This window comes from Lissotriton vulgaris, chromosome 7 (assembly GCF_964263255.1).
Source record: "Lissotriton vulgaris chromosome 7, aLisVul1.2, whole genome shotgun sequence".
Classification (NCBI taxonomy): Eukaryota; Metazoa; Chordata; class Amphibia; order Caudata; family Salamandridae; genus Lissotriton; species Lissotriton vulgaris.
The window spans coordinates 1,658,051,530-1,658,075,683 of record NC_141695.1 but is presented as its reverse complement, the minus strand read 5'-3'; the positions used below and the strand labels follow the sequence as shown (position 1 = coordinate 1,658,075,683).

The 24,154-nt window shown below is 44.7% G+C and overlaps 1 protein-coding gene across 1 annotated transcript in view; it reads right to left on the bottom strand.

Annotated features, from left to right (window-relative positions):
• Positions 1-24,154, bottom strand: part of PHACTR3 (phosphatase and actin regulator 3) — a 620,674-nt gene that overhangs the window by 246,147 nt on the left and 350,373 nt on the right. Inside the window, exon 3 of the mRNA XM_086932651.1 lies at positions 21,257-21,334. Within this exon, the coding sequence (XP_086788777.1) occupies positions 21,257-21,334 (78 nt within the window). The remainder of the gene's footprint in view (positions 1-21,256; positions 21,335-24,154) is intronic.

The window sequence follows — 24,154 nt, the reverse complement described above, 5'->3', positions numbered from 1 at the left end:
CCTCTCTCTTTGGACTGTACCAGTCTGTTTCTCTCTCTTTGGACTGTGCCATTCTGGGCCTCTCTCTTTGGACTGTGCCATTCTGGGCCTCTCTCTTTGGACTGTGCCATTCTGTGCCTCTCTCTTTGGGCTGTGCCATTCTATTTCTCTCTTTGGACTGTGCCATTCTGGGCCTCTCTCTTTGGACTGTGCCATTCTGTTTCTCTCTCTTGGGACTGTGCCATTCTGGGCCTCTCTCTTTGGACTGTGCCATTCTGTTTCTCTCTTTGGACGGTGCCATTCTGGGCCTCTCTCTTTGCACTGTGCCATTCTGGGCCTCTTTCTTTGGACTGTGCCATTCTGTTGCTCTCTCTTTGGACTGTGCCATTCTGGGCTTCTCTCTTTGGACTGTGCCATTCTGGGCCTCTCTCTTTGGACTGTGCCATTCTGGGCCTCTCTCTTTGGACTGCACCACTCTAGACCTCTCTCTTTGGACTGTACCAGTCTGTTTCTCTCTCTTTGGACTGTGCCATTTTGGGCCTCTCTCTTTGGACTGTGCCATTCTGGGCTTCTCTCTTTGGACTGTGCCATTCTGTGCCTCTCTCTTTGGGCTGTGCCATTCTATTTCTCTCTTTGGACTGTGCCATTCTGGGCCTCTCTCTTTGGACTGTGCCATTCTGGGCCTCTCTCTTTGGACTGTGCCATTCTGTTTCTCTCTCTTGGGACTGTGCCATTCTGGGCCTCTCTCTTTGGACTGTGCCATTCTGTTTCTCTCTTTGGACGGTGCCATTCTGGGCCTCTCTCTCTGCACAGTGCCATTCTGTTTCTCTCTCTTTAGACTGTGCCATTCTAGGCCTCTCTCTTTGGACTGTGCCATTCTGGGTCTCTCTCTTTGGACTGTGCCATTCTAGGACTCACTCTTTGGACTGTGCCATTCTTGGCCTCTCTCTTTGGACTGTGCCATTCTGTGCCTCTCTCTTTGGACTGTGCCATTCTGGGCCTCTCTCTTTGGACTGTGCCGTTCTGAGCCTCTCTCTTTGTACTGTGCCATTCTGGGCCTCTCTATTTGCACTGTGCCGTTCTGGGCCTCTCTCTTTGGACGGTGCCGTTCTGAGCCTCTCTCTTTGGACTGTGCCGTCCTGGGCCTCTCTCTTTGGACTGTGCCGTTCTGGGCCTCTCTCTTTGGACTGTGCCGTTCTGAGCCTCTCTCTTTGGACTGTGCCGTTCTGAGCCTCTCTCTTTGGACTGTGCCGTTCTGGGCCTCTCTCTTTGGACTGTGCCATTCTGGGCCTCTCTCTTTGGACTGTGCCATTCTGGGCCTCTCTCGTTAGACTGTGCCATTCTGTTTCTCTCTCTTTGGACTGTGTCATTCTGGGTCTCTCTCTTTGGACTGTGCCGTTCTGGGCCTCTCTCTTTGGACTGTGTCATTCTGGGTCTCTCTCTTTGGACTGTGCCGTTCTGGGTCTCTCTCTTTGGACTTTGCCATTCTGGGTCTCTCTCTTTGGACTATGCCGTTTTGGGCCTCTCTCTTTGGACTGTGCCATTCTGTGCCTCTCTCTTTGGGCTGTGCCATTCTATTTCTCTCTTTGGACTGTGCCATTCTGTTTCTCTCTCTTTGGACTGTTCCATTCTGGGCCTCTCTCTTTGGACTGTGCCATTCTGGGCCTCTCTCTTTGGACAGTGCCATTCTTGGCCTCTCTCACTATGTGATCTGTGCTCGGTTTGATGCACTGAGTCTCTATGCGCCCTGTGGCACTCTATGTGACTTGTGCCCTTCTTGGTGCCCTTTGCTCCTCTGTGTGACATGTGCCGCACAATGGCCTCATGCATGACACAGGTTTGTGGATGCAAACTCTGCAATTTGCAAAAATACAGGTTTTATGACAGCAAAATCAACACGGACTGGCAAGATCTTCGCTAAAGCCGGAAGGCTCCCGCGCGATGCGGGCCCACTGATGGGGAGGGACATTTACAACTTTTAACCCTATACCAAGAATGGTCATGAAAGACACGGCTCGACAACCTGGTTTTAGTACATGGAAAGAGTTCTTACACCAGGGCGCTTTGCACTTTATTGCCATGTGTGTTTACATAGCGCTTTTGAACCAGCATGTGGCACTTAAGTGGAGAAGTGTGGCTCAATGATTGGAGCGGCAGACCCTGATGCAGAGGTCTAGCCCGGAACCAGGATTCAATTCCCCGCCTCGGCGGGTCTTGGGCTCAAAATTCCACGGACCTGATAATTCTCGCCTCGGTGCCTATTCCAATCATGGGTCCCACTCTGCAACTCTGGGCAATAGCTTGCTTAATCTCCACAAAGGCCCCCACAACGCTAAGTATGCCTGGCCTCTACCTTGGGGTGCCCAGGAGTGGACGCCTCACAGGGAAAGCCAGGATGGGTTCCACAGCTGTATTCGTACAAGCGCCTTGAGACCCTTGCGGGTGAGTAGTGCGCTATACAAGTATCAATTTTACATTTACATTTAGTGAACAGTTAGTCATCCCGAGAATGTGCATGATAGATATGGCCTGACAACCTGGTTTTAGCACGTGGAAAGAGTTCTTACATCAGGGCACATCGCACTTTACTGCTGTGTATGTTTACAAAGCGCCTTTGCGCTAGCACATGGCACTTTAACGAACAATTAGTTAGTACATGGCTATGTTAGCGCAGCTGTTAGAATTTGGCTACCTGCACCTTGTAAACACATAAATGCTTTAAAATCACCTTGGCTCGGTACGTGGCACTTAGACTGCAGTTTGTGCAATAGGGCACTTTTCACCATAGTGCTACGCATGTACACAAAGTGTTCTTGCATGAGCACGTGGCACTTTAGCAAACAGGTTTTAGCAGGCGCGGCCGCCACAGGTAATAGCAGTGGGGTGATGGGGCTTTGAGGAAGTGGACAGACGGTAGCATAGGGGTAGTAAAATAAAAAAAATAAAAAAACACTTACCTTGCGCTCGCCGCATCGTCCGGCGATGAGGCGAGCACAAGATAAGTGGTTTTATTTATATATTTATTTTACTTTCCGTATCCCATTGTCTGTCCACTAACCCCACCCACCCCGCCTCACGGCCCCCCACTGTTACCTCTGGCGGCCCCACCTGGGGACCGATTTACAAGCCCCATGCGCCACTTTTGCGTCACTTTTGCCATGTTAAGAGTGACGCGAGAGTGGCGCAAGGGGCTTGTAAATCTGCCCCCCTGATTTTTAGAATTGGCTCCCTGTACCTTGCTCTAAAATTACCTTGGCCGTGGCACCAGGCCTGGACTGGCCATAGCGGGCATCGGACGTTGTCCCCGGTGGGTCGCCAGGGTGGGGCTGGTTTTAAACCCCTGGGTGGCTGTTCTTGTTACCGGGGGCTGGTTTTGCAGCACAACTGCAATATTGGGCCCCCTGCAACAGAGTGGCACACATCTTTCCACTAACACACCCTCGCCACCAGTTTTTATCAACACCTCTCTGTGTTACTTGGTTACATTATATATTGGTGCATTTTTTCTTTTTATTCTTCATACGTTCTTGTAGTGATTTTAGGTAATCATACAATAAAGCTGTTGATTGATTGACTGCCACTCACACCTCTTTTCCATTTTCTCTCACAAGACTGTAATCTATTTTAACAAAAACATAATTTCCGTCTGTTCTCCCTTAAGTGACCTTAAAATGTTTTCAATGTTTTTTTTATTTTTGTCTGAGGCTTTTTTGTTCAGAGGAAGACAGTAGACAGTGATTCAGGGCTGAGCAAACCCAAATTCACCTCGTTGGGGTAAAAAAACCTCGGTGATCTTAAAATAGCTCTTCTAGTAGCACAGTTGCTAAGCTACTATGATTTTTTTTTATGTCGCACAGTTGGTTTGGCATGCAGAAGTGTGAACAGCTGCTCAGATGACAAAACGCTTAACAAACAAGTGCCAATTTTTATTCTGTCCACTTTCGATTGGACTAATGCCACTGTGTGGGCAATATAAGGATTCACCCCCTTTCAAATCTTGATGTAGATGCCTGAGCTACAGTGGGCATGTCCAAGATGATCTAGCAGGGCAAGAACAATGCCACATTTTCAGGCTAACCAAAACAATAAAAGTTCATTTAAAAATGTTGTATGTGCATTTTTCTTACATGGATATCCTGAGAATTAGGCATGTACCCACCCCTCTAGGACACCCTTGAGCTGTAGTTCAATAACACCTGAATCTTGCTGATGGAAACTGGCTACTGATGTCTAATGGTGTCTATTCATTTCAGCTGGTACTTTTAATTATGCTGTAATATACCTCGACTTTTTCAACTGTCCATCCATAGTCCAATGTCCAAAAACATCTATTTCTCAAATGTATCAAGTAGAAACCAGTTACAACTGGTCTGCTGGAATCTCCACCAGGATATCTATAGGCCAGAAGTCTCAGAAGTTGCCTCCCAACTTCTCCAATCACATCTGAAGCACTTACTTTGCAAAATAAATAGAATTATAGATGAATAACAGAATAACAGAGACACCGAATCTATATATATAAAAACGAAAGTATGTCTGTCTGTTTGTCCTTTATGTATTACTACACCATTCATCCGATCGCCATGACACTTTGGGAAGTTGTTGAGTACACTCCTGCAAAGGTTTCTGTCCAAACTTTGTTTTTTAAATCGGCCCCCAGGGCCCTCATAATCTTTCGAATACTGAAATAGACAGCGAATTTGCGAGCATCGTCGACAGTTATGACCCCGAAACGGAAATCGATTGGTCAATCTACATCAGAAGCACGAAAGAAAAAGGCATTACGAGCTTCAGAAACAGACAAGCAACGGAAAGCAAGATTAGAAGCTGTTCGAATACAAACTGCTCAAGCCCGTAATGCTGTTTGAATACAAACTGCTCAAGCCCGTAATTCTCAAACGAACGAGCAAAGAGAATCAAGATTGGAAGCCGATCGAGTTCGCACTGCTCAAGGCCGTTCTTCTCAAACGAACAAGCAACGAGAATCAAGATTGGAAACAGATCGATTACGCACTGCTCAAGCCCGCTCGAATGAAACAGGAGAGCAACGGGAATCAAGATTGGAAAACGATCAATTACGCACTGCTCAAGCCCGCTCGAATGAAACAGGAGAGCAACCAGAATCAAGATTGGAAGCCAATCGAGGTCACACTGCTCAAGCCACACTTAGAAAAGTTTTCAAAAATAAAATGAATATGTTTCAATAACAATGACACAATGTAAATGTTATGTTATCATAACGAGTTTCCTTGAATTTCCTTTCTTCTGAGATCGCAGCAACGCGCGACGGGTAAGCTAGTAGATAATGAAAGGGATAGTAGAGTTGCCTGAGATGTCAATCAGAACCCAGTGGTGAGAAACATCTCCATTAATTACTATCACTCATTTAAACTTTTATGCTACGTGTGCCCACTTCTGAATCCTTCCGCCTGCTCAAATCAGATGTGCAAGTGTAAAAGAGACATGAGTGAACCTTACACAATATTGCCTTTCTTGCTGCAATCAAACTCCCTCTGTTATACCGGGTGTCCTGCGACCCTACCAACCTTTGGCCCTGCCGCCCTCTCCCCAGCCCGAATTCAATAAAAAAATATGTCACATTTGGCATCTCCAACACCACCCTTAGCATTCTCTTCCTCTCACCCTCCAAAATATTCTTAAATAACATTGTTGGAGTCCAGCAACCCACCTACACCTGTGGCTTCCCTCACACTCACCATCTGAAGGTCCAAAGTCAGCAGCTCTCAGAGTAATGAATGCACAGCTTGGAATTCCCTTTCAACACAAATCTGCGGAGACCTCTGCTTGACAGATAAGATGGAGGTTGGGGGAGAAGAAGTGTCTCCCTTGTTCTCCCTCTTCTATTGGGTTTCGGAGACCCCAGAAAGACGGGAGTTCGAGGGTGAGGCGCTAGTTGGTGGGTGAGACGGTCATCAACCTTTCTGTGGCTATGCTGGGGCATCTGAAGACTCCAGTCAATCAGCGGAATGCTGGAGAAGCAACCTCTGGAAAAGTGATAGCACTTAATAGCAATTATTGTTACTCCACTTTAGTTGCTTCACAGCAGATTCAGAATCCTCTATTCACTCTAGTGGCTCTCTGTGAGAGTCATACATAATGTGTTTGATTGCAACGCACTTTCCTTTTGTTGCCTTCTGTAAGAGTAATACGCTGTATTCAGGAATGCATTTATCACTGGTCAAGTCACAAGTGCCTCTTGAGGTGGGATATTATATGTCAAAAAGGCTTTCTTGAAGCATAAGGAGACTATATGTTGAAAAAGATGCTGATAACACCCACTGGAACATGCTGCTTCAGTTAATTGATATTTATTTGCGCTAAGAAAGCTGAGGGTTTTTGTCACATTATTCGCAGCGCCACATATTCTGAGGCTTCCTTCTATTTTTGTGACTTTTCACTCTTCACAGCTGAAGTGGGTAGAAAGAAAACCTGAAGATGACATCAGAAAGATGTGCGGGAGAGGCCGAGCAACATTAGTAGAGAGAAAAAGTAGAGGAAAGCTGACGACCAAGAATGATATGCTTATTGGAGCAGCCAATGCAAAGGAGAGAATGACTCGGCCAGTCAGATTATTTCATTGCAATGTCTTTACTTTTTTATTTATTTTTATTTTATTTATAAAGTTTTATATAGCGCGAACTTGACCCAAGAGGGTATCAGAGCGCTTTACTTTTAGGATTGTTGTGTTAAAAGTTACATCAGTTACAAGAGCATAGTAAGGTACAGTACACAAAAACAATGTTGCGAGAATTCGTAGGAGGGAGCGGAGGAAGGAGTCATAGCAGGGAGACAAGGAGGAACTGTGCCCAATGTCCAGCTGGGTATGTGACGGTTGAGGGGGAAACCAGGGCCAATCTCCTCAATAGCTGTCTAGTAGCTCCTCCGAGCATCAGCCATGTTGCTCAGGTCTCAGCGGTCAGGAAAACCAGTTTTGAGTTCATTTGATTTGAGACGTTTATGTAGCGATGGCTAGACCCGGATGTATCAGAGAGCTTTACCAGAGGATCATTGCATTACAAGGTACATCTAAAAAGTTTTATATAGCGCTGGCTAGACCCAGAGGTATCAGAGCGCTTTACCAGAGGATCATTGGGTTACAAGTTACATCAGTTACAATAGTGTAGTAAGGTACAATAAACAAAAACGAAGTTGAGAGAATTCGTAGGAAAGGAGGGGAGGAAAGAGCCATCGCAGGGAGACGGGGCAGAACTGTGCCCAATGTCGGGGTGGGTAGGAGATGGTCAAGGGGGAAACCAGGGCCCATCTCCTTAATAGATGTCTAGCAGCTGCAACAGGCATCAGCCATGTTGTTCAGGTACTGGCAGGGGAGCTCCTGGCTGGAGCTAATCATCTGTTGGCCATCTTAAAGAAATCCTTAGTGAGATACATTGCTGGATAAGCTGGTTACCAATTGACAGAATAGGTAGATTGCACACCAGCTTGGTGCCATAAGGAAGGGATTGAAACGAGCTCAGCGTCCGTCCACCGTCCCGCCCACCCATTTTGTCATTTCTCATGTCTTTTGTTTGCTGGACTTCAAGACCATACTGGCCCTTAGGGTTACGTAAAGCCGATAGGAAAGCTGCCGCCCATCTCGCAGTTTACAGTTGTCTTTATTTCACTGATTATAAACCTTAAAAGATGTGTTCCATCAAACAAGCAACCTAGTCTCAAATTCTTCTTTGCAGAATAATGTATCAACCTGTGTAATCGCTACATGTCGTCACCAATGTCATCATTATGTAAGGAGCAGGAAGGATCTCAGGATGGTCTAGCTGAGAAGTCTGTGTTGGATCAATGTGTTTTAGTGTAAACTGACCTACTTTAGTTCCTCTTCTATATTTAGACCCAGTGGAAAGTTCGAGCCAATACCTTCAAATAAGAAAATTCTGATTGTCAAACTGGTCAAACACAAAGCCATTTCAATTCAATGTGTTTTCCCATTCCATAACCTTTATATGTAAAGTTATACATCATTCAGCCACACAACAAACTCACACATGCAACGTTTTGCTAAAGACTTCATTGTGTATCAACATCCCCACCCAAGCAGCAAAATCTTTAATTCTTGTATGAGTCTGCACCTGTGCCCTCATTAGAAAAGACACAAAAAAGGTCATAATGAAAAGACCTAAGCTGGTCTTGCATATAGAAGAGTAGCCTAACAATGTCTACGTAGGACAAATCCAGTGCCTAGACTTTTCAGGGAATAAGGGAAAGGGAAATATATGTCACAACTGAGCCTGCGTGATTGTATTTATTGTGAAAGCCCAACAGCTTGCCAATTTGTCTTGCTATTTTTGCCTCCATAAAAAACCCATCAAAATTCCTGGGGAATGGAAATTTCACCCCTGGCGCATGGCGCATGCTGCTGTCCACCCAGAAATTCATTCACATTGTAAATTAACGAAAGGCACGGTGTGTCAAATCGGCCTAAAACAATTCTTGACAAGCGGATTTGTGTGTTTTTTATTTATCCTGAATGTTTGCCCTTTTCTAGTCACAATATTTTTAGATGAAAAGTAACTTTCTCAAAAGAGGAGGCTTGCTCTTTAAAAGCCAGGTTGGAATCCAAGCATGTGCCCAGGTTTTTCAATACATGAATACAGAGGTGGCAGGTTTTGTGTGCCTACATTAGGGCCATTTTGGGATAGAGGTCAGCTGTCAAATCTCAAAAGGAGCATGAGGGATGATAACTAAGGTACCCTGCCACACTTGACCTAATACAAGTAACAGCCCTACTCCAATACATTTGTTGGGATGGAAACTCTGGTAGTTAGTACCAGTGTGGAGAGGGTATTACTCTTACTCTGTTGTTAGCTATACCCTGGGCGTCCAACTGAGTGTATTTGCTCTTTGACTGTATCCACTTGTGAGAGAAAGTACTATTTGATCAGTGATAAAGGAGACACCTCACAGGAGCAACAACAGCATACACAGATGTGTAAGTTAATATGTCCCCAGCTTCTCCTCCTGCCTTTACCTAAATCTTGGATGCACCCTGAAAAATAAACAATATGAAACCACTTGAATGTACCAATATTCAGATGCATTAATTGACTTATTATCCTACTGATCCTGAAAACGGACCTGTACACTAGTGAAAAGGCGCGTACCAATGATGCCTTAGATATTTATTGCTAAGCAGCCAAGAAGGTTATGTGTGCTGCAGTTTACATGTTTAGAAAGCAGTGCAAGGTCTTTACATGTTGAATTAACATTTAGTCTGACTAAACTTTCAATGCAATGTTTTACATGACATAACCATGGAGTTTGTCAACACCAGTTGTAAACAATTCATGAATGCAGGACTCATGATCTACTTGCCTTACTAGTATGCAAGGTATCAACTGTGTGCGTCTGACCACAATGGTACAATTACATTTTTTCGATAAGTAGATTAATGCGTAAATAATAAGATCTGTTATGAAATTAGCACATCCAAGTGGTTATGATTTGTTTGTTTTTCAGGGTGCATCAAAGCTTTTGGCCAAGACAGTCCCCATGGAGACACCCGCAGTACATACTATGGTCCCGAGGTCCTGAAGAATGTGCCAAAAATACAAAGGTGGAGAAACATGTTGACCGTACTTCACAGAGGACTATAGATGTCTTAAGTTTTAAATATGAGCTAGGCGACACAGCAAATGAAGCCACAAAGTGTTTCCTGGACACGTCTTTACCTCAAGATCACATCTAGCAAATTTTTAGAGTGAGGACACACACACACAAAGTATTAGGGAACTACCCACATCATACCACAAAGCCACTTTAGTAGCAGTGTGGTTAAGGATACCCCCTTTTAAACACCAACAATTGGTGTTAAATGGTTGGTCACAGCAAACTAACCCAACCTAATAAAGTGTAAGGCCCAGCAGCGGCCGGCACAGGTAAGCGCGGTGGGTGGTGCACGGCAGGGTGGGAAGTCGACAGACAATGGAATAGGTATTATTTATTTGATTAATTATACGTATTCTGTTGACCCTCCTCACCCCGCCTTACCCCGCCCTACTGCACTTACCTGTGCCAGCCGCCACCTGTAAGGCCACTTTATACAAGGAAGTGACAGTGATGAGAAACCCAGGAAACAGTAACTAACCTATCTGAGTACTAATGGATTGCTCCTGTGAGGTGTCCCCTCCATAACTTATCAAACAGCACTTTCTCACACAAGCGGATACAGTAATATGCCAGATACACACAGTGCATGACCAGGGTACAACTAACAGAGTAAGCCACAGTTTGGTTTAGATAATACACTCACTGCATTGGTACTATCTCGCCGGGTTTCAACGCTTGCAACTGTAACTGAGTAGGGATGTTAATTGTAGCAAGAGGGATAAGCCACCCAGGAGTCTATCACATTTATTGAAAAGTATAATTTTTTTTAACTGATATAATTTTCTCCCCATTTCAGATCTAAACGAATGTACTCAAAGTCCAGAAAGGAGTGTATAGTCACCCATTACCAAATTAAACAAAATGTGATTTATTTCACAGATTTTTTTAAAGCCTAAAACATGCTACCTTGGAAATCTAAAACTTTTGTTGTTAAGGGGCTTTGAGTACTTCGTTTTTAAACACAATGTGTAAGGGCAGTGGTCTGTTTATGTTTAACCAATGGCCAACCCTGTTCCTCAATGTTGTAGGGGACTCCACCTCATGCTTACCCAATTCTGGACCCCCTGCTAGAATCACCACAAATGGACATACTTCCGGGAGTAGATTTATATTATTTTTCGCCCTGGGAATCTGGGCTAAGGGAACCCCTCCACCCTCACTGACCTGAGGTACATTATGCTGGGAAGGTTTACTTACATTAGCAGCTGCTATATCCTTGTTAAGGGGTGCAACTGGAGCCTTATGGGCAACGTTCAATGCTACCGCATCCTTCAGGACAACCAGAGCATTTGTTCCACTGGCTTTAACCAGTGATTGGGTAGCCATAGGAGTAGCATCCTTTAATAAGGAGTCAGGGATTCCCTTAAAGTCACGCTCGATCCTTTTTAGGTGCTGTTCAATCTTACTCAATCTATCCTCGAGTGGACGTAGGAGAAGTCTAAGTGTATCGTATATAGCAGTTGGCTCGGTGTCCATCACCCCTACCCTGTTGCCTTGACTTAACCTCCCGCTTGCGGCCTGATGCACCGTTCTAGTTGGTGTAGGATCAACTATAGATGGAACTAGGCTTGCTGAGTCACCCACAATGGGCTGGTCCAGTGTAGCTGGAATTACTCTAATATTTTTGGGGCTTTCTTTTTCTTTCAACCATTGTTAGTTGACAGCCCTTGCTTGTACTTGGGAATTGCCCCTGGGTTTCTCTCACGCAGTTGTCTAGTATTGTGTACCTTAACTACATTGGGCACGGTGGGCAACTTGTGGGGAGAAAGCAATAACGATTCAGAAACCGTGGACTGCTCTCCAGAGGAAACATGGGATGTATCACAAGATGGTAACTGTAAAATGGGGAGTTCTATAATTGGGGATGCACCAATACCACTATTAAGACATTGATGGACAGGAGTCCGCGCATTAGCAATATTTCCCATTGAAGACCTTCTTGCATTGGCGAGGTCCTGGGAAACACGTCGCTCCATAATCGTGATCCCCTCATCGATAACACAGTTCATCCTTGTTATAAAGTGGTCCATGGTTCCCGTGAGGTTAACAGTGTCCGCTCTCCCCTTGGCCTCCTTAGGGGGCATGAATATAAACCCGGCAAGTCTGTGACAATAACAAAATACAATGTACTCAGAAGTCAAGGCCACATACGAGCTGAAAGGGGGTGGCCCGTCCCGTCCTTATCCGGTCTTGAACGGGCCTAAACGGGCCCGCCCTTGGCCCGGGCTTCGCCCGACGCCCGCGCGCATCCCGCGGTACGCGGGTCCCGTGGTGATTAAATACACCTGGTCCACAGTGTGCTGGGTGTGTCTGGAGGCCCCACTGCCTTGTGGGTGCTGTAGTTTCCCTGCAGGCTTCGCCCTTGATGTTAGTGAAGGCGAGCGTTTCCCGCGAAGCGGGAAACGCGAGAGGTTGGCGAAATGTCTTGTAGAGGGGTTATTTGCTCAGCCCCTGTCCGCTTTTTCTGCTGCTGCTACTCCAAGATTGCCCACAAACCGCAAACCGACAACAAAGTTCTCCTGCGGTGCGCGGGTCCCGTGGTGATTAAATACACCTGGTCCACAGTGTGCTGGGCGTGTCTGGAGGCCCCACTGCCTTGTGGGCGCTGTAGTTTCCCCGCAGGCTTCGCCCTTGATGTTAGTGAAGGTGAGCGTTTCCCGCGTAGCGGGAAACGCGAGACGTTGCCGAAATGTCTTGTAGAGGGGTTATTTGCTCAGCCCCTGTCTGCTTTTCCTGCTGCTGTTACTCCAAGAATGCCCACAAACCGCAAACCGACAACAAAGTTCTCCCCAATTTTGTATGTAGCCTACCACCATTAGGTCTACCACCTATCGACTAACATTGGTAGGCAACTTTTTATATAAAAGAATGTTGGGGCATATTATCAAGCCCCTTTACGCCGCGTTATCAGCACTTTTCTGCCGATAACGCGACAATATTTGCATCGCCCTATTATCAATGCAGTGTTAAGGCAATTAACATGGTTTAAAGCCACGTTAATTGACTTAACGCTGCCTTGGTAATAGGGCCCCTTTCACGATAAACTCATCGTGAAAGAGAGCGTGCAGTGGTTGTTGCGCTGGGTGTTCCACCGCAACACCCATTCACTTCGACGCTGCCGCCTATTATAAAGCTTGGTGATAATAGGTGGCAGCGCCGAATTTAAGACCAGAAAAATCCTGGTCTTAAGGTGGTGAAACGAGGAGAAATGCTTTATTTCTCCTCGTTTGATGCCACAGTTTCTTTATGTACAGGAATGTGTCCCTTACTGTACATAAACATACCTCTTTTTAGAAATGCTAATTTGTAACTTACATGTGTGCTGCATAAAGCAGCACACATGTAAGTTACAAAATGGCATTTAAGGTTTGTTTATGTGCAGGAAGGAACTCCTTCCTGAACATAAACAAACCTCCCTGCTCGCAGACACCCTTGCACTCTGGTGCAAGGGTGCCTGCGCTGGTGATAAGTTGTAAAACCTATCGCCAGCGCAGGGGGAAACACTAGACTGCACCATATCCTTGGTAATATGGTGCAGCCTAGCGTTTCTGAAGTGGCGAAGAGAGGCGTTAAGCCAAGATGGCTAACGCCTCTCTTTGCCACTTTGTTGATAATATGCCCCGTTGTTTCCTCAAAGCAGGCCTAATTGTGGCCAAACGGTTCCTTTTTATAGAACTTTTTTAACTTTAAACTCATGCTGGGTTGTACGGCACACATACAAACTTAGATAGAATCAAACTTTAAACAGAAAAAGTATGTTGTACTAGAAGGATATCCTTCCAAACAAAACCTATGTTAGATATCAAGAACAAACTCTTGTGCAATGGTGCAAGGTTGTGTGCATTGCGCAAGACAGCCAAAAAGGTGCAAGCGTATAGGAAGAGAGAAACAGTATCATATGTTATTTTCCCTATTCCATCATTATACCATAACATTTTTTCCCTATACTGTTTGAAAATCTTGCTTGTAGTGGGTCAAGTGCATACAGCACTGCTGTTAATTCGGATGCTGATGATGTTGGAGATGGTTGTGGAGTTCCACCAGAAAGACCTTTATTGACTTTCTCCTTACAAATATGGTATAGTCTAGGAAAAGTGTCAACATATTTGATACGGAAAGAGAGGTGATTGCTTTCTTCAACAATAAAACTCTATGATGTTGTCTTGTGTCAATTTAGTGATCCCCGAATCATTGCTCAACTTTTCTGAACCTTCGTCAAAGTCATTCCTCCCGATGCGCAAGAGTCACTCTGATTTTCCTTCTACCCTATATCCTAGCCAAACGATTTTGTTTAGCTGCTTTTGTAGGCAGCATGGGGATACATCCTCACAGTGTTGAAACATGGCCTGCACTCTTTACTGTTGCTCTAGTAATTCAAGCAGATGTTAGCAGTTTTAGGTAGCAAAATTACACTACATTCTCCAGCTTCTGCAGGCTTTGTCTGGAACTTATGAGCAATGAGCTCTGTCTTGTCACCTCCCACAACCCAGCAGCTGCCTTCCTTCTGCAGGTGAGAGATGCTTCAGTAGCTTTTCTCCACCACAAAACCTCTTTTGCAAGCTGCAGTGGATGGTATACTGTGGGAAATTGAGGTTTCTGGTTGGCAGAGTATACACCCTGTCCAAGAAGGATCCACAATCCTAGTCAGGGTAAGTCAGAAACACAACCTAAATTAACCTGTGCTCACACTCTGGTAGCTCTGCACAGAGCAGTCAGGCTTAACTTAAGAGGCAATGTGTAAAGTATTTGTGCAACACTTAAATACATTACAGTAACACAGTGAAAACACCACGAAAAGACTCCATACCAGTTTAGAAAAATAGAGAATATTTATCTGATTACAACAAGATCAAAACAATAAAAATCCAATAAATAGAGCTTGAGATGTGAATTTTTAAAGATAAAATGCAAAACAGTGCTTAGACGTCACTAGCGGTTAAAAGGTCACTTGAGGTCGTGAGGGAGCAGTACCAATCAAAGTTCAGGCCAACCGCGATGGAGGGCAGGCCAGTTACAGAACCCATGCAGGATCTTCTGAAAAAAGTACCTTTTATAGAGCAAAGCGGCGATGTCGAGAGCATACCGTGTTGGACTTTTCCACTCAGTCGGGTCGTTGCATCGGAGTCGAGCCTCGCAGGTGGTGTTGAAGGATCTGTGCTGCATTGGTCTTGTGCCTCGCAGATGAGGTCGAATGATCGCCATTGCATGGTCAATGAACCTCGCAGTCAGGGCCCGCGTCTTCATCGAATAGGCACTGCGTTAGAGGACCCTGCATTGGTTCCAATCCACGCAAAGGAGCCTCTGCATCAATTTTTGAAGAAAACAGCTATAAAACACACTTCTGAGGCCCATGATTGGAGGGGGCACCTCAAACAAGGGTAGGACTCACAGATGGGCAGAGTTCAGCAGTCCCAGCAGAGTTCCAAGAAGTTTTTTGTGTCCTTGAGACTTGAAAAAAAAAGAAGGCAAGCCAGCAAGCCCTGGGAGAATCTTGGATTCCAGGATGTAGTGAGCAGGTCATGTCCCTCTCACTCCAAGTCAAGAAACAGCAGGCAGCAGGCCAATACAGTAGAGAAGGTAGCAAAGTGGCACTCCTTCCTACAGCATAGCAGGCAGCAGGCCAGTACAGCAATGCAGGCAGTAAAGTGGCAGTCCCTCCTACAGCATAACAGCTCTTCTTCCAGGCAGAATGTTCTTGGTTCCATTAGAATTCTGGTGGTGTCACGGGTCCAGTACTTACACCCAAATGTGCCTTTGAAGTGGGGGAGACAGCAAAGAGGCCTTTGAAGACTACAGGGTACCTGTTTCTCATGCCCAAGGTCCAGACACACTACAGGGAGTTATGCAGCTTTTTGTGTGGGGAGAGGCACAGCACTATTCAGCTGCAAGCGTCAACACCTCCCTCCTAATCTACCTCAGGATTGCCCATCAGACTGGTGATGGCTATTAGGTTGCACATTTGACACCCCAGCTCCCTTTGTGTGACTGTCTAGAGGGAATGCACAAAGTTCAGCTGTCACCCAACCCAGACGTATATTCAGAGACAGGCAGAGGCACAGAATGGTTAAAGTAAGAAAATGCCAACTTTCTAAAAGTGGATTTTTCAGACTTACAATTTAAAATCCGATTTCACCATAAGTTGTGATTTTAAATTGTGAGTCCAGAGACACCAACCTGCCAATTTCTGTCTGCTCTCAATTAGAAATTACACTTAAATGGTGTTTAAGGAAATCCCAATGTTAGCCTGTGGGAGAGAAAGGACTTGCAGTAGGGAAAAACGAATTTTGGAGTATTTCATTACCAGGACATGTAAAAAATATAAGTACGTGTCCTACTTTTTAAATACACTGCACATTACCCTTGGGCAGTGTTTCCCAAACTGTTCTCCGAGGCACCTTGGTGCGCGTCAAAACTAGCCACGGGCGCCGTGCACCAAGCACACAGTTTTGGGAACCACTGGCGCGTGAAAAACTTGCATCTCCTCCGAGGACCATTTTCGTGCAGTCCTCTTTCTATTTCTATGACCGTGAGCGTGTTGAAATAGCTTGCGGTCATTCAAAATTGAAGTTGTTCATGTGTTGGAGGCACCCCGGCCTCGGCGCCGCCTCACGTGACTTGGCAGTCACAACAAACGGGTCGCCAAACGGACAGGGTATAGGTTAGTAAGTGTACATTCTGGGCAGAGCTGGGTGCTGATTAAAAGAGAAGAGCAGCTGTTATAGTGTGAGGCTGTTTACCAGCTGCTCATGTGATTGCCGCAACAACACTTTCCTACAGGACACAGCAGAGTTTATTGGGCCAGGGGGCGGCAGCTCTCTTAATGTTTCCTGGGCCGTGCACTTCTCGTTCAGACTGACACTGCGTCATGACCCTTTCTGTAAAACTGGTGTTAGAGCGAGCAGCCTTGCCCGTGGGCAGCATCACTCCTGCTGTATGCCACTCTACCAGTCTGCTGATGGTTATCTTGACGTTGTGCATGGGATGAGGTGAGCCGCTGCATTATTTCAGTTTAATAATCTATCTAGCTTAATCTCCACACTACTGCAGGGGTGGAGAGGAAGCATGAAACTAGGACGGTTTCTTGTCACAAGTGGAGTTTGACAGGTGAATTAGGCGACAAAATAACAGGGAGAGTTGAGCCAGAGCCGAGTCAGGGGCCGGCTCTGGCTCGAAGAGCCTGTGCACGTGCAGAGCATTTCTAATATTTTCCATATAAATAATGCAGCAGTGTGCTATTCACAAACCGTGGAACTGGCCACACAGGACTGTTTTTCAATAAGTGCAAGTATGCATAACTGTGAAACTCATAAACAATTGCATAATATTATTTTAAAAACGTGTAAATAATGAAAATGAGGAAGAAAGTAAGGAAGGGAAGTGAAAGAAGGGCAGAAAAAGGACCGTAAGGCAGAAGTGGAGTTATGGAAGGAAGAGAAGGATTAAAACAAAAAGGAAGAAAGAATTAGGGATGGAAGATATACGGAAGGAGCATAAAAGAAATGCTCAAACACAGAAGGAAAAAAAAAGTTTAACGTTGTTAAAGCAACTCTTTGTTTTTGAAAGTTTATAAGGCTTTTAAGTATTGAATAAAATGCTATTTTGGTCACTCATGGCACCATCATGGTACAGCTCAGAGCCATCCCAAATATTTTCAGGGAGAAAAATGGAATTACTCCTGAGGACGGGCTTACATCCCCAACCTGCAAAAAAAAAAGTAACATTGTGGGGAGCCGCGGCCGATGGCTAATAGGTCAAGGGAGCCACAGGTTGAAAAAGTTTGGGAACCACTGCCCTTGGGGCTTCCTAGGCCCCAAGGTGGGGGTGATTTACATGTAATAAAAAGTAAGGTTTGGGCCTGGCAAGTAGGTTAACTTATCAGGTTGAAATGGCAGTTTAAAACAGAGCACACACAGGATTTGCAATGGCAGGTCTCAGCCATGTTTAAAGCTCTACTGAGAGGGTGGCAAAAGCATTGCTGCAGCCCACTAGTAGCCCTTAATTTACAGCCGCTGGGCACATATAATGCATTTTACAAGGGACTTAGAAGTAAATCATATATTCCAATTGTGGATAAGCCAATGTTACCTTGTTTAGAGTACAGAGCATATGCACTTGAAGCACTGGTTAACAGTGGTAAAGTGCCCAGAATAATAAAGCCAGCAAAATGAATTCAGCAAAACAGGAGGTCAGGAAGCAAACACTAAGGGGAAACTACACCAAGGATGTCAGGTCTAACATATACTTTCTTCTAAGAGTTCCAGAACTGACACAGAAAAGATACAGTAAAAGAATAAAACATCCTCTTGGCTTCTTGCTGGAACACCCACGGAAGGGGCACACGCTGTTTAATGCAAGATGTTGTTTGCCACTCGGGAGCGAAGGCCATGCAAGGAGCAGGCGAGGATAAGGAAGTATCATGAATTTATTTGGAGAGCAAATTCTTGCATAAACTGTGACTGCAGACGGGTTTGTGTGTATGTGTGTGTTTAATAATCAGGGGGCCAGGCTTTATTTAAAACAGTGATGCAAGAGATCTGGGGCCCGGTGTAGGTAATTCCGATTTACCTACTCTTAAATACCGAATCATAACGATTCGGTATTTAAGAGTAGGTAAATAGGAAGGGGGCAGATGTAGGTAATTCTTATTTTAGAATTACCGAATCTGTAAGATTCGGTATTTACCGAATTGGTAAATACTGAATCGGTATTTCCTATTGATTCCTATGGGCCTTGAAGCCCATAGGAATCAATGGGAAATACCGATTCGGTATTTACCGATTCGGTAAATACCGAATCCTGGCAGGGGGTACGGGGTGTCACTTTGACACCCTGTAGCACCCCAATTGCAGGCTTGTGTGCCATGTGGCACACATACATGCCCTAAGGGCATGTCTGTGTGTCACATGGCATAGGTGTACATGCACAGATGTGCATGTACACTGGAATTCGGTATTTTACCACCCAATAGGATTGGGTGGTAAAATAAGAATTCCTAAGGGCCTGTGACACTCGAATTACCGATTCGCTAAATATACCGAGTCGGTATTTTACAGAATCTGTAAATTTACCGAAACGGTAAATTTACAGATTTGGTAAAATTCGGGCCCCCTACATCTCAAAAACCAATTACCGGTTGGTAACGGCCGAAATCGGCCGTTACCGACCGGTAATTGGTGACCTACATCTGGCCCCAAATCACTTGGTGATGTCCTTGTTGGAGGCCAAAATATCCCCCCGGAATTCTTATGTTTTAAATCTTTTTGTATCTGTAGGTGGTATAAGTTATGGCCTTTCTACTCCGATCAGTAGTGGTGTGAGGAGTGCTCTGTCTACTTCTGGAAGAAGAAGTATAGGCTGCTGTAGTAATGTGGTACTGGAAGCTTGGGTACTGCAGAATCTATTATCTGCAGGTGGGTGGAATGTGGAACTTATGTTGTGTTCTAATGTTCTCTGGGGGGCAGTAATCTACTGAGGTCAGTTGGATTATGGCTTGCTATGGAGGATCTGGTCTCTCCAGGCTGCTCCTAATAAACATATGATCCAGGTTTATGTCTGCCTCCGTATTTTGTTACAACATTTTTGGCGACGAGGATGTGGAACTTGTGTTATGTTGTAATGTTCTCTAGGGGGGCAGTATTCTACCGAGGTCAGCTGGATTGCGGCTGTTTAGGGAGGACCTAGTCTCTCCAGAGTGCTCCTAAGAAACCTATGTTCCAAGTTTATATCCGCTGTTGTGTATTATTACAACAGGTGCCTACTGCTGGTGGTATGGTACCATAATACCTCTTGCAAAATATCATCGTGCACAGATATTGTTCCTCTAATATTGTCTAGAAAACTATCACCCCCTTTAAGGTTTACATTAGCGAATTTAATCCCAATTGGTTGATATAGTTTGCAAATTGTATTTAGGACATTATATTTATGTCAGCGAGTATTATGTGTACGGTATTTTTACAAACAACCACAGCCAGGTACTGATACAAAGCAAACATAGTGGACAGTGCCTTTACTGGATCATGTTTAAATTAGGACTCTGGGAACAAGGGGTCAACGATATAAGAACCAAGCTATATCCCTGCTTCTGGAGACAGGCTTGACTTTCTGAATAATAAAGATCCAATAATGGGGTAAAAAATAAACCTAATGAAGGGCTGTTTGTCTATGCTCCAGATGGGTTCTCTTTCTACAAAATGACCTGGCTGGAATTAATTCAAGAATATGGCCTCTAGGGTGTTCTCTCTGGGCCAAATTCATCCATGAGATAGTTGGTTCCATTGTAATTCCTTTGTTGTATAGTTTTGTATTTGGACTTGAAAATGGCAGCCTTAGACAAGAAGAAATAAAGCAGTGAACATGATGATGCATCTGGAAGGCCGCACCCAGGCATGGCAGTTGACTCTTCCCACAAACTCATGTTCTTCATGGGATTCTCCATAGGGGAGACTTCCACACAGGGTGAATGGAACCTCATTGGCAAACACAGCTTTTTTAAATCCCTGCCTGGGTAAACATTCTCCCCATGGAGAAAGCCCTTCAACAACACCACCTCCAAATGGTCAATTTCCTGACCTTGAAGGGAAGTTACTCCAGCTCTTAGGTGGAGTAAGCAATGACATTTTCCAAGGTGCAGGGGGGGGGTGGAAACGGAGTTTGGGAATGCCTACAATTGCCTATGTTTTGGCCTTCCCAAACATCCAAGGCAAACCCCCCTGTGAGCAGCATTTACACCTGCAGGATCTACGCACTCATAAAATCATTTACGCTCATTAAGATCCGTTTCTGGACTCTTGGCAGGCGCTAAAAAAGGTAAATTTGTTTGTAAACGTATGTTAATGACCACATTTTTCCCCGTGTACACTTTTCCCACCATGGATGTTTACAGCACACATGCAGCATTTGAAAAGTTATAAGAAGTAAAAAAAAAATGCACAACCTAATGCCTGCTTCAAAGAGGGGTTACTTTTTGGTGCAAATCCCTGGCTTCGATTGTTGATAGATAGGGATTTGCATCATGAACCATGGAGGAGAGGGGTGAATGGGGGGGGCATGGAAACTCCCATGGGCCTTATTTATGAAGGCCTTGCGCCACCGGTGCGTCACTTTTTCCCATTTTAAAAGTGACGCAAAAGTGGCGCAAGACCTTCATAAATAAGGCCCCATGTACCTCCCACGGGACGCCTATTGATGCAACGCAGCGCTAAATGTTTTTAGCTTTCTTTCACTGTCTACTTTTACAGCGCAAATAATGTCCAGCAGTGGAAAGTCATTCGTTTAGCAATCTTTGCCCTGGTTTGCATCACTTCTTGTTACTTTGCACCTTCGCAAGATGTTGATAAATCTGCCCCTAATATGGGGAAATGTTTCACAGAACATTGATATCTGCCGGCCCGAAAAACTCTGCCACTATGTTTAATCCAACATGTTAAATGTATTATTACATAGCGCTAAAGACCAAATAGAGCGACTAGGCGCTGTCTTTTCAGTATAAAAGCCAAAAATGTGTAACACAATAATGTGAAGCAGTAATGTTTACAGTATCTGAATATACACGTGGATAATTCTTGAATGAAACATGAAAGAACACAACCAGGGGATGTTCCCCAGTTCTCTCCACCCCAGAGCCAATACTTGCCGTGTTCCATCATCTCCAGCAGCCCCTTCTTGATGAGCTCGTCCCGGTTTTGTCTGGTGTTCATCTTCTTTTCTAACACTAGGAGAAAGAGCAAGGGCAGGGTCAGTGACTGAGCACAGAATATGTGACGCAAAAAGTCCCCTACAGGCACCCGTCCTTTGTGTGAGGATATAGCAATAATGCCCCCGCCCCCAGGTGGACAGGAGAGAGAGAGGCCTGATGCAGGGTTTCATTGTTTTTGTATAATTGCATTGTTTTCCAATCGTGTTAATAGGACGCTTCATTTCCTTGAAAATGCGTCAAGGCGCTTTGGACTGCCCTGTACACCTTGCACCATTAGTGAGAGATCACCGGTATAAATATTTATTTGGCTCTTGCTCCGGTCAAAGAGTAACCCCCAAACTAATCGCAAACCTTGGGGGATATTTATATGAAAATGCTGGACCGCAGTGTTACCCCAAATTTGGCAACGCTGGCTTTGACATTTTCAACTGCAGGGATGCACTGTATTTATCAAAATACGGTGCGCCCCAGCGTTTCCCCCAGTGCTGGAGCTAAAAAAACTGCCTAGGGCCAGCGCAGGCGACCTACCGCCATGTTGCAAGGGTGCCTGCGTTGCAGGAGCTATTGTTTACATAAAAAATAAATAATGGTGATTTTCTCTTTCTATGTGTGCTACAGAATGCAGCACATATAGAAGGAGCAAAAAACAAGGAGAAATTAATAATTTCTCCTCGTAATTTCTCCTTGTATCGCCATTCTAAGACCAGGTATTACCTGGCCTTAGTTTTTGACGCTGCCCCATCCTTGTAAATCTGGGGCAACATCAGAAAGCACTGGGTGTTGCAGTGGAGCGCCCACAGCAACACCCAATACCCGCTACTTTGCAGCAGCGGACTGCTGCAGAAAGGGGCATATTTACAAGGCGGAGTTAAGCCATGTTAAGTGGCAAAGCGCCACTTTGTGAATATGGGGAATGGTGCAACATCATCGGAGCGTCAGAAAAAGTGATGATCCAGTGGCATTAGGGGCTTGTAAATATGCCCCCTTGTGTTCCAGAGTAGCGTGCTATCCACCTAAAGCGCTAGGCAGGGGTAGGAATGCCGCTCTCGGCACCCTGACTCATAAGTGCTGCAGAATGCAGCAATACGTGCTAATAAGAATGCTTCAAAACCTGCAGTTCATGGCGCTTTACGATGGCTTTTGGGTATAATATTTGAGGGTGACATTTTACCCCCAGTCATGATTGCCTAGGGGTGATGGAGCTAAGAGCGCGCTCTGCATGAAAGCAGTGCTGTGTTATTTATTTTTAATTTATACCACAACATGCTCAACGGCGCGGTGACACCACTGGTTGGTGATGACATATAAGAAATAAATGCATGCATTGATGGTCAGTAATGACATATAAGAATTAAATGCATGCATTGATGGTCAATAATGACATATAAGAATTAAATGCATGCATTGATGGTCAATAATGACATATAAGAATTAAATGCATGCATTGATGGTCAATAATGACATATAAGAATTAAATGCATGCATTGATGGTCAATAATGACATATAAGAAATAAATGCATGTATTGATGGTCAATAATGGTATTTACGAAATAAAGGCCTGCATTGATTGTAAATAATGACATAAAAGAAATAAAAGCATGTGTTGATGGTAAATAATGGTATATAACACATAAATGCAAGGCATTGATGGTAAATAATGACATCTAATAAATAAAGGCATGCACTGATTGTAAATATTGGCATATATCACATAAATGCACATGCGTTAATGACGAATACAAACATATAATAAATGCATGTAATGATGGTGAATAATGACATATATCAAATATATGCATGCATTGATTTCAACTAATGACATAGAAACATATTATAAATACATGCATGTATTCCCGGTATAATAATGACATCTAATAAATAAATGAATACGTTGATTGTAAATAATGGCATTTAATGTCAGTGGCTCCCTGTGTATCACTACATTCACAGCTACATCGATTCATGTATTAAGCCGGCAGGCAATAGGTCCAAAGTACGTACTTAAGGTACGCCAAATACAACGCAGAGACAATGCCTTGAACAACGCCTCTCAGCTGTATTGATTGGACATAACTGCACCTTCCTTCACCCAGTGCCGGTAGTGCAGTGCAGAGAGACTAACGCTGGCCGCAGGGGGCGCTGTGCGTACATCAACGCCGATTACCCGAGAGGCTTCATGTCATAGTCAGGCTACTTGAAGCACTCAGCAGGATGTGTGTATGGAGGATTGTTCCCACCCACTCTTCAATAGAGTTGTGACATCAGAGGTACCTGACCTGGGGAGGCAATGTCTCTCATATACATCACGCGGCCTAGCTCCTTCCTGGGGTCACGGGCCAGCTCGTTATGTCGTTTATGATTAATAAATAGAGCAGAAAGACTTGCTGCACTCCCGCAGAGACCTCTGGGAACGCACCAGCACTGCACCAGGGACTAGACTTTCACCAGGATGAAGACATCAGCAATGGGCCAATTACTGACTTGCAGAGACAGCAGAGCGATCGATCTCTTGCACAAGCCCCTCAACCCGTGCCGGCAGTGAAGCTGTCTCAGACTTGTCTATCTGTCCGCTCACTTGTCATTTTCAACAGACCTAGGACCCGATGTAGGTAATCCCAGATTACCGATGAATCATACTGATTCGGTATTTAAGAACTGTCAATCGGGATGTAGGTAATTTTACCGATTTAATTACCGAATCGGTATGATTTGGTAATTACCGAATCGATATTTACCGATCCAGTAATTGCCATTCATTCCTATGGGCCTGGAGACCCATAGGAATGAATGTCAATTACCGAATCGGTAAATATCGATTCGGTAATTGGGGGAAA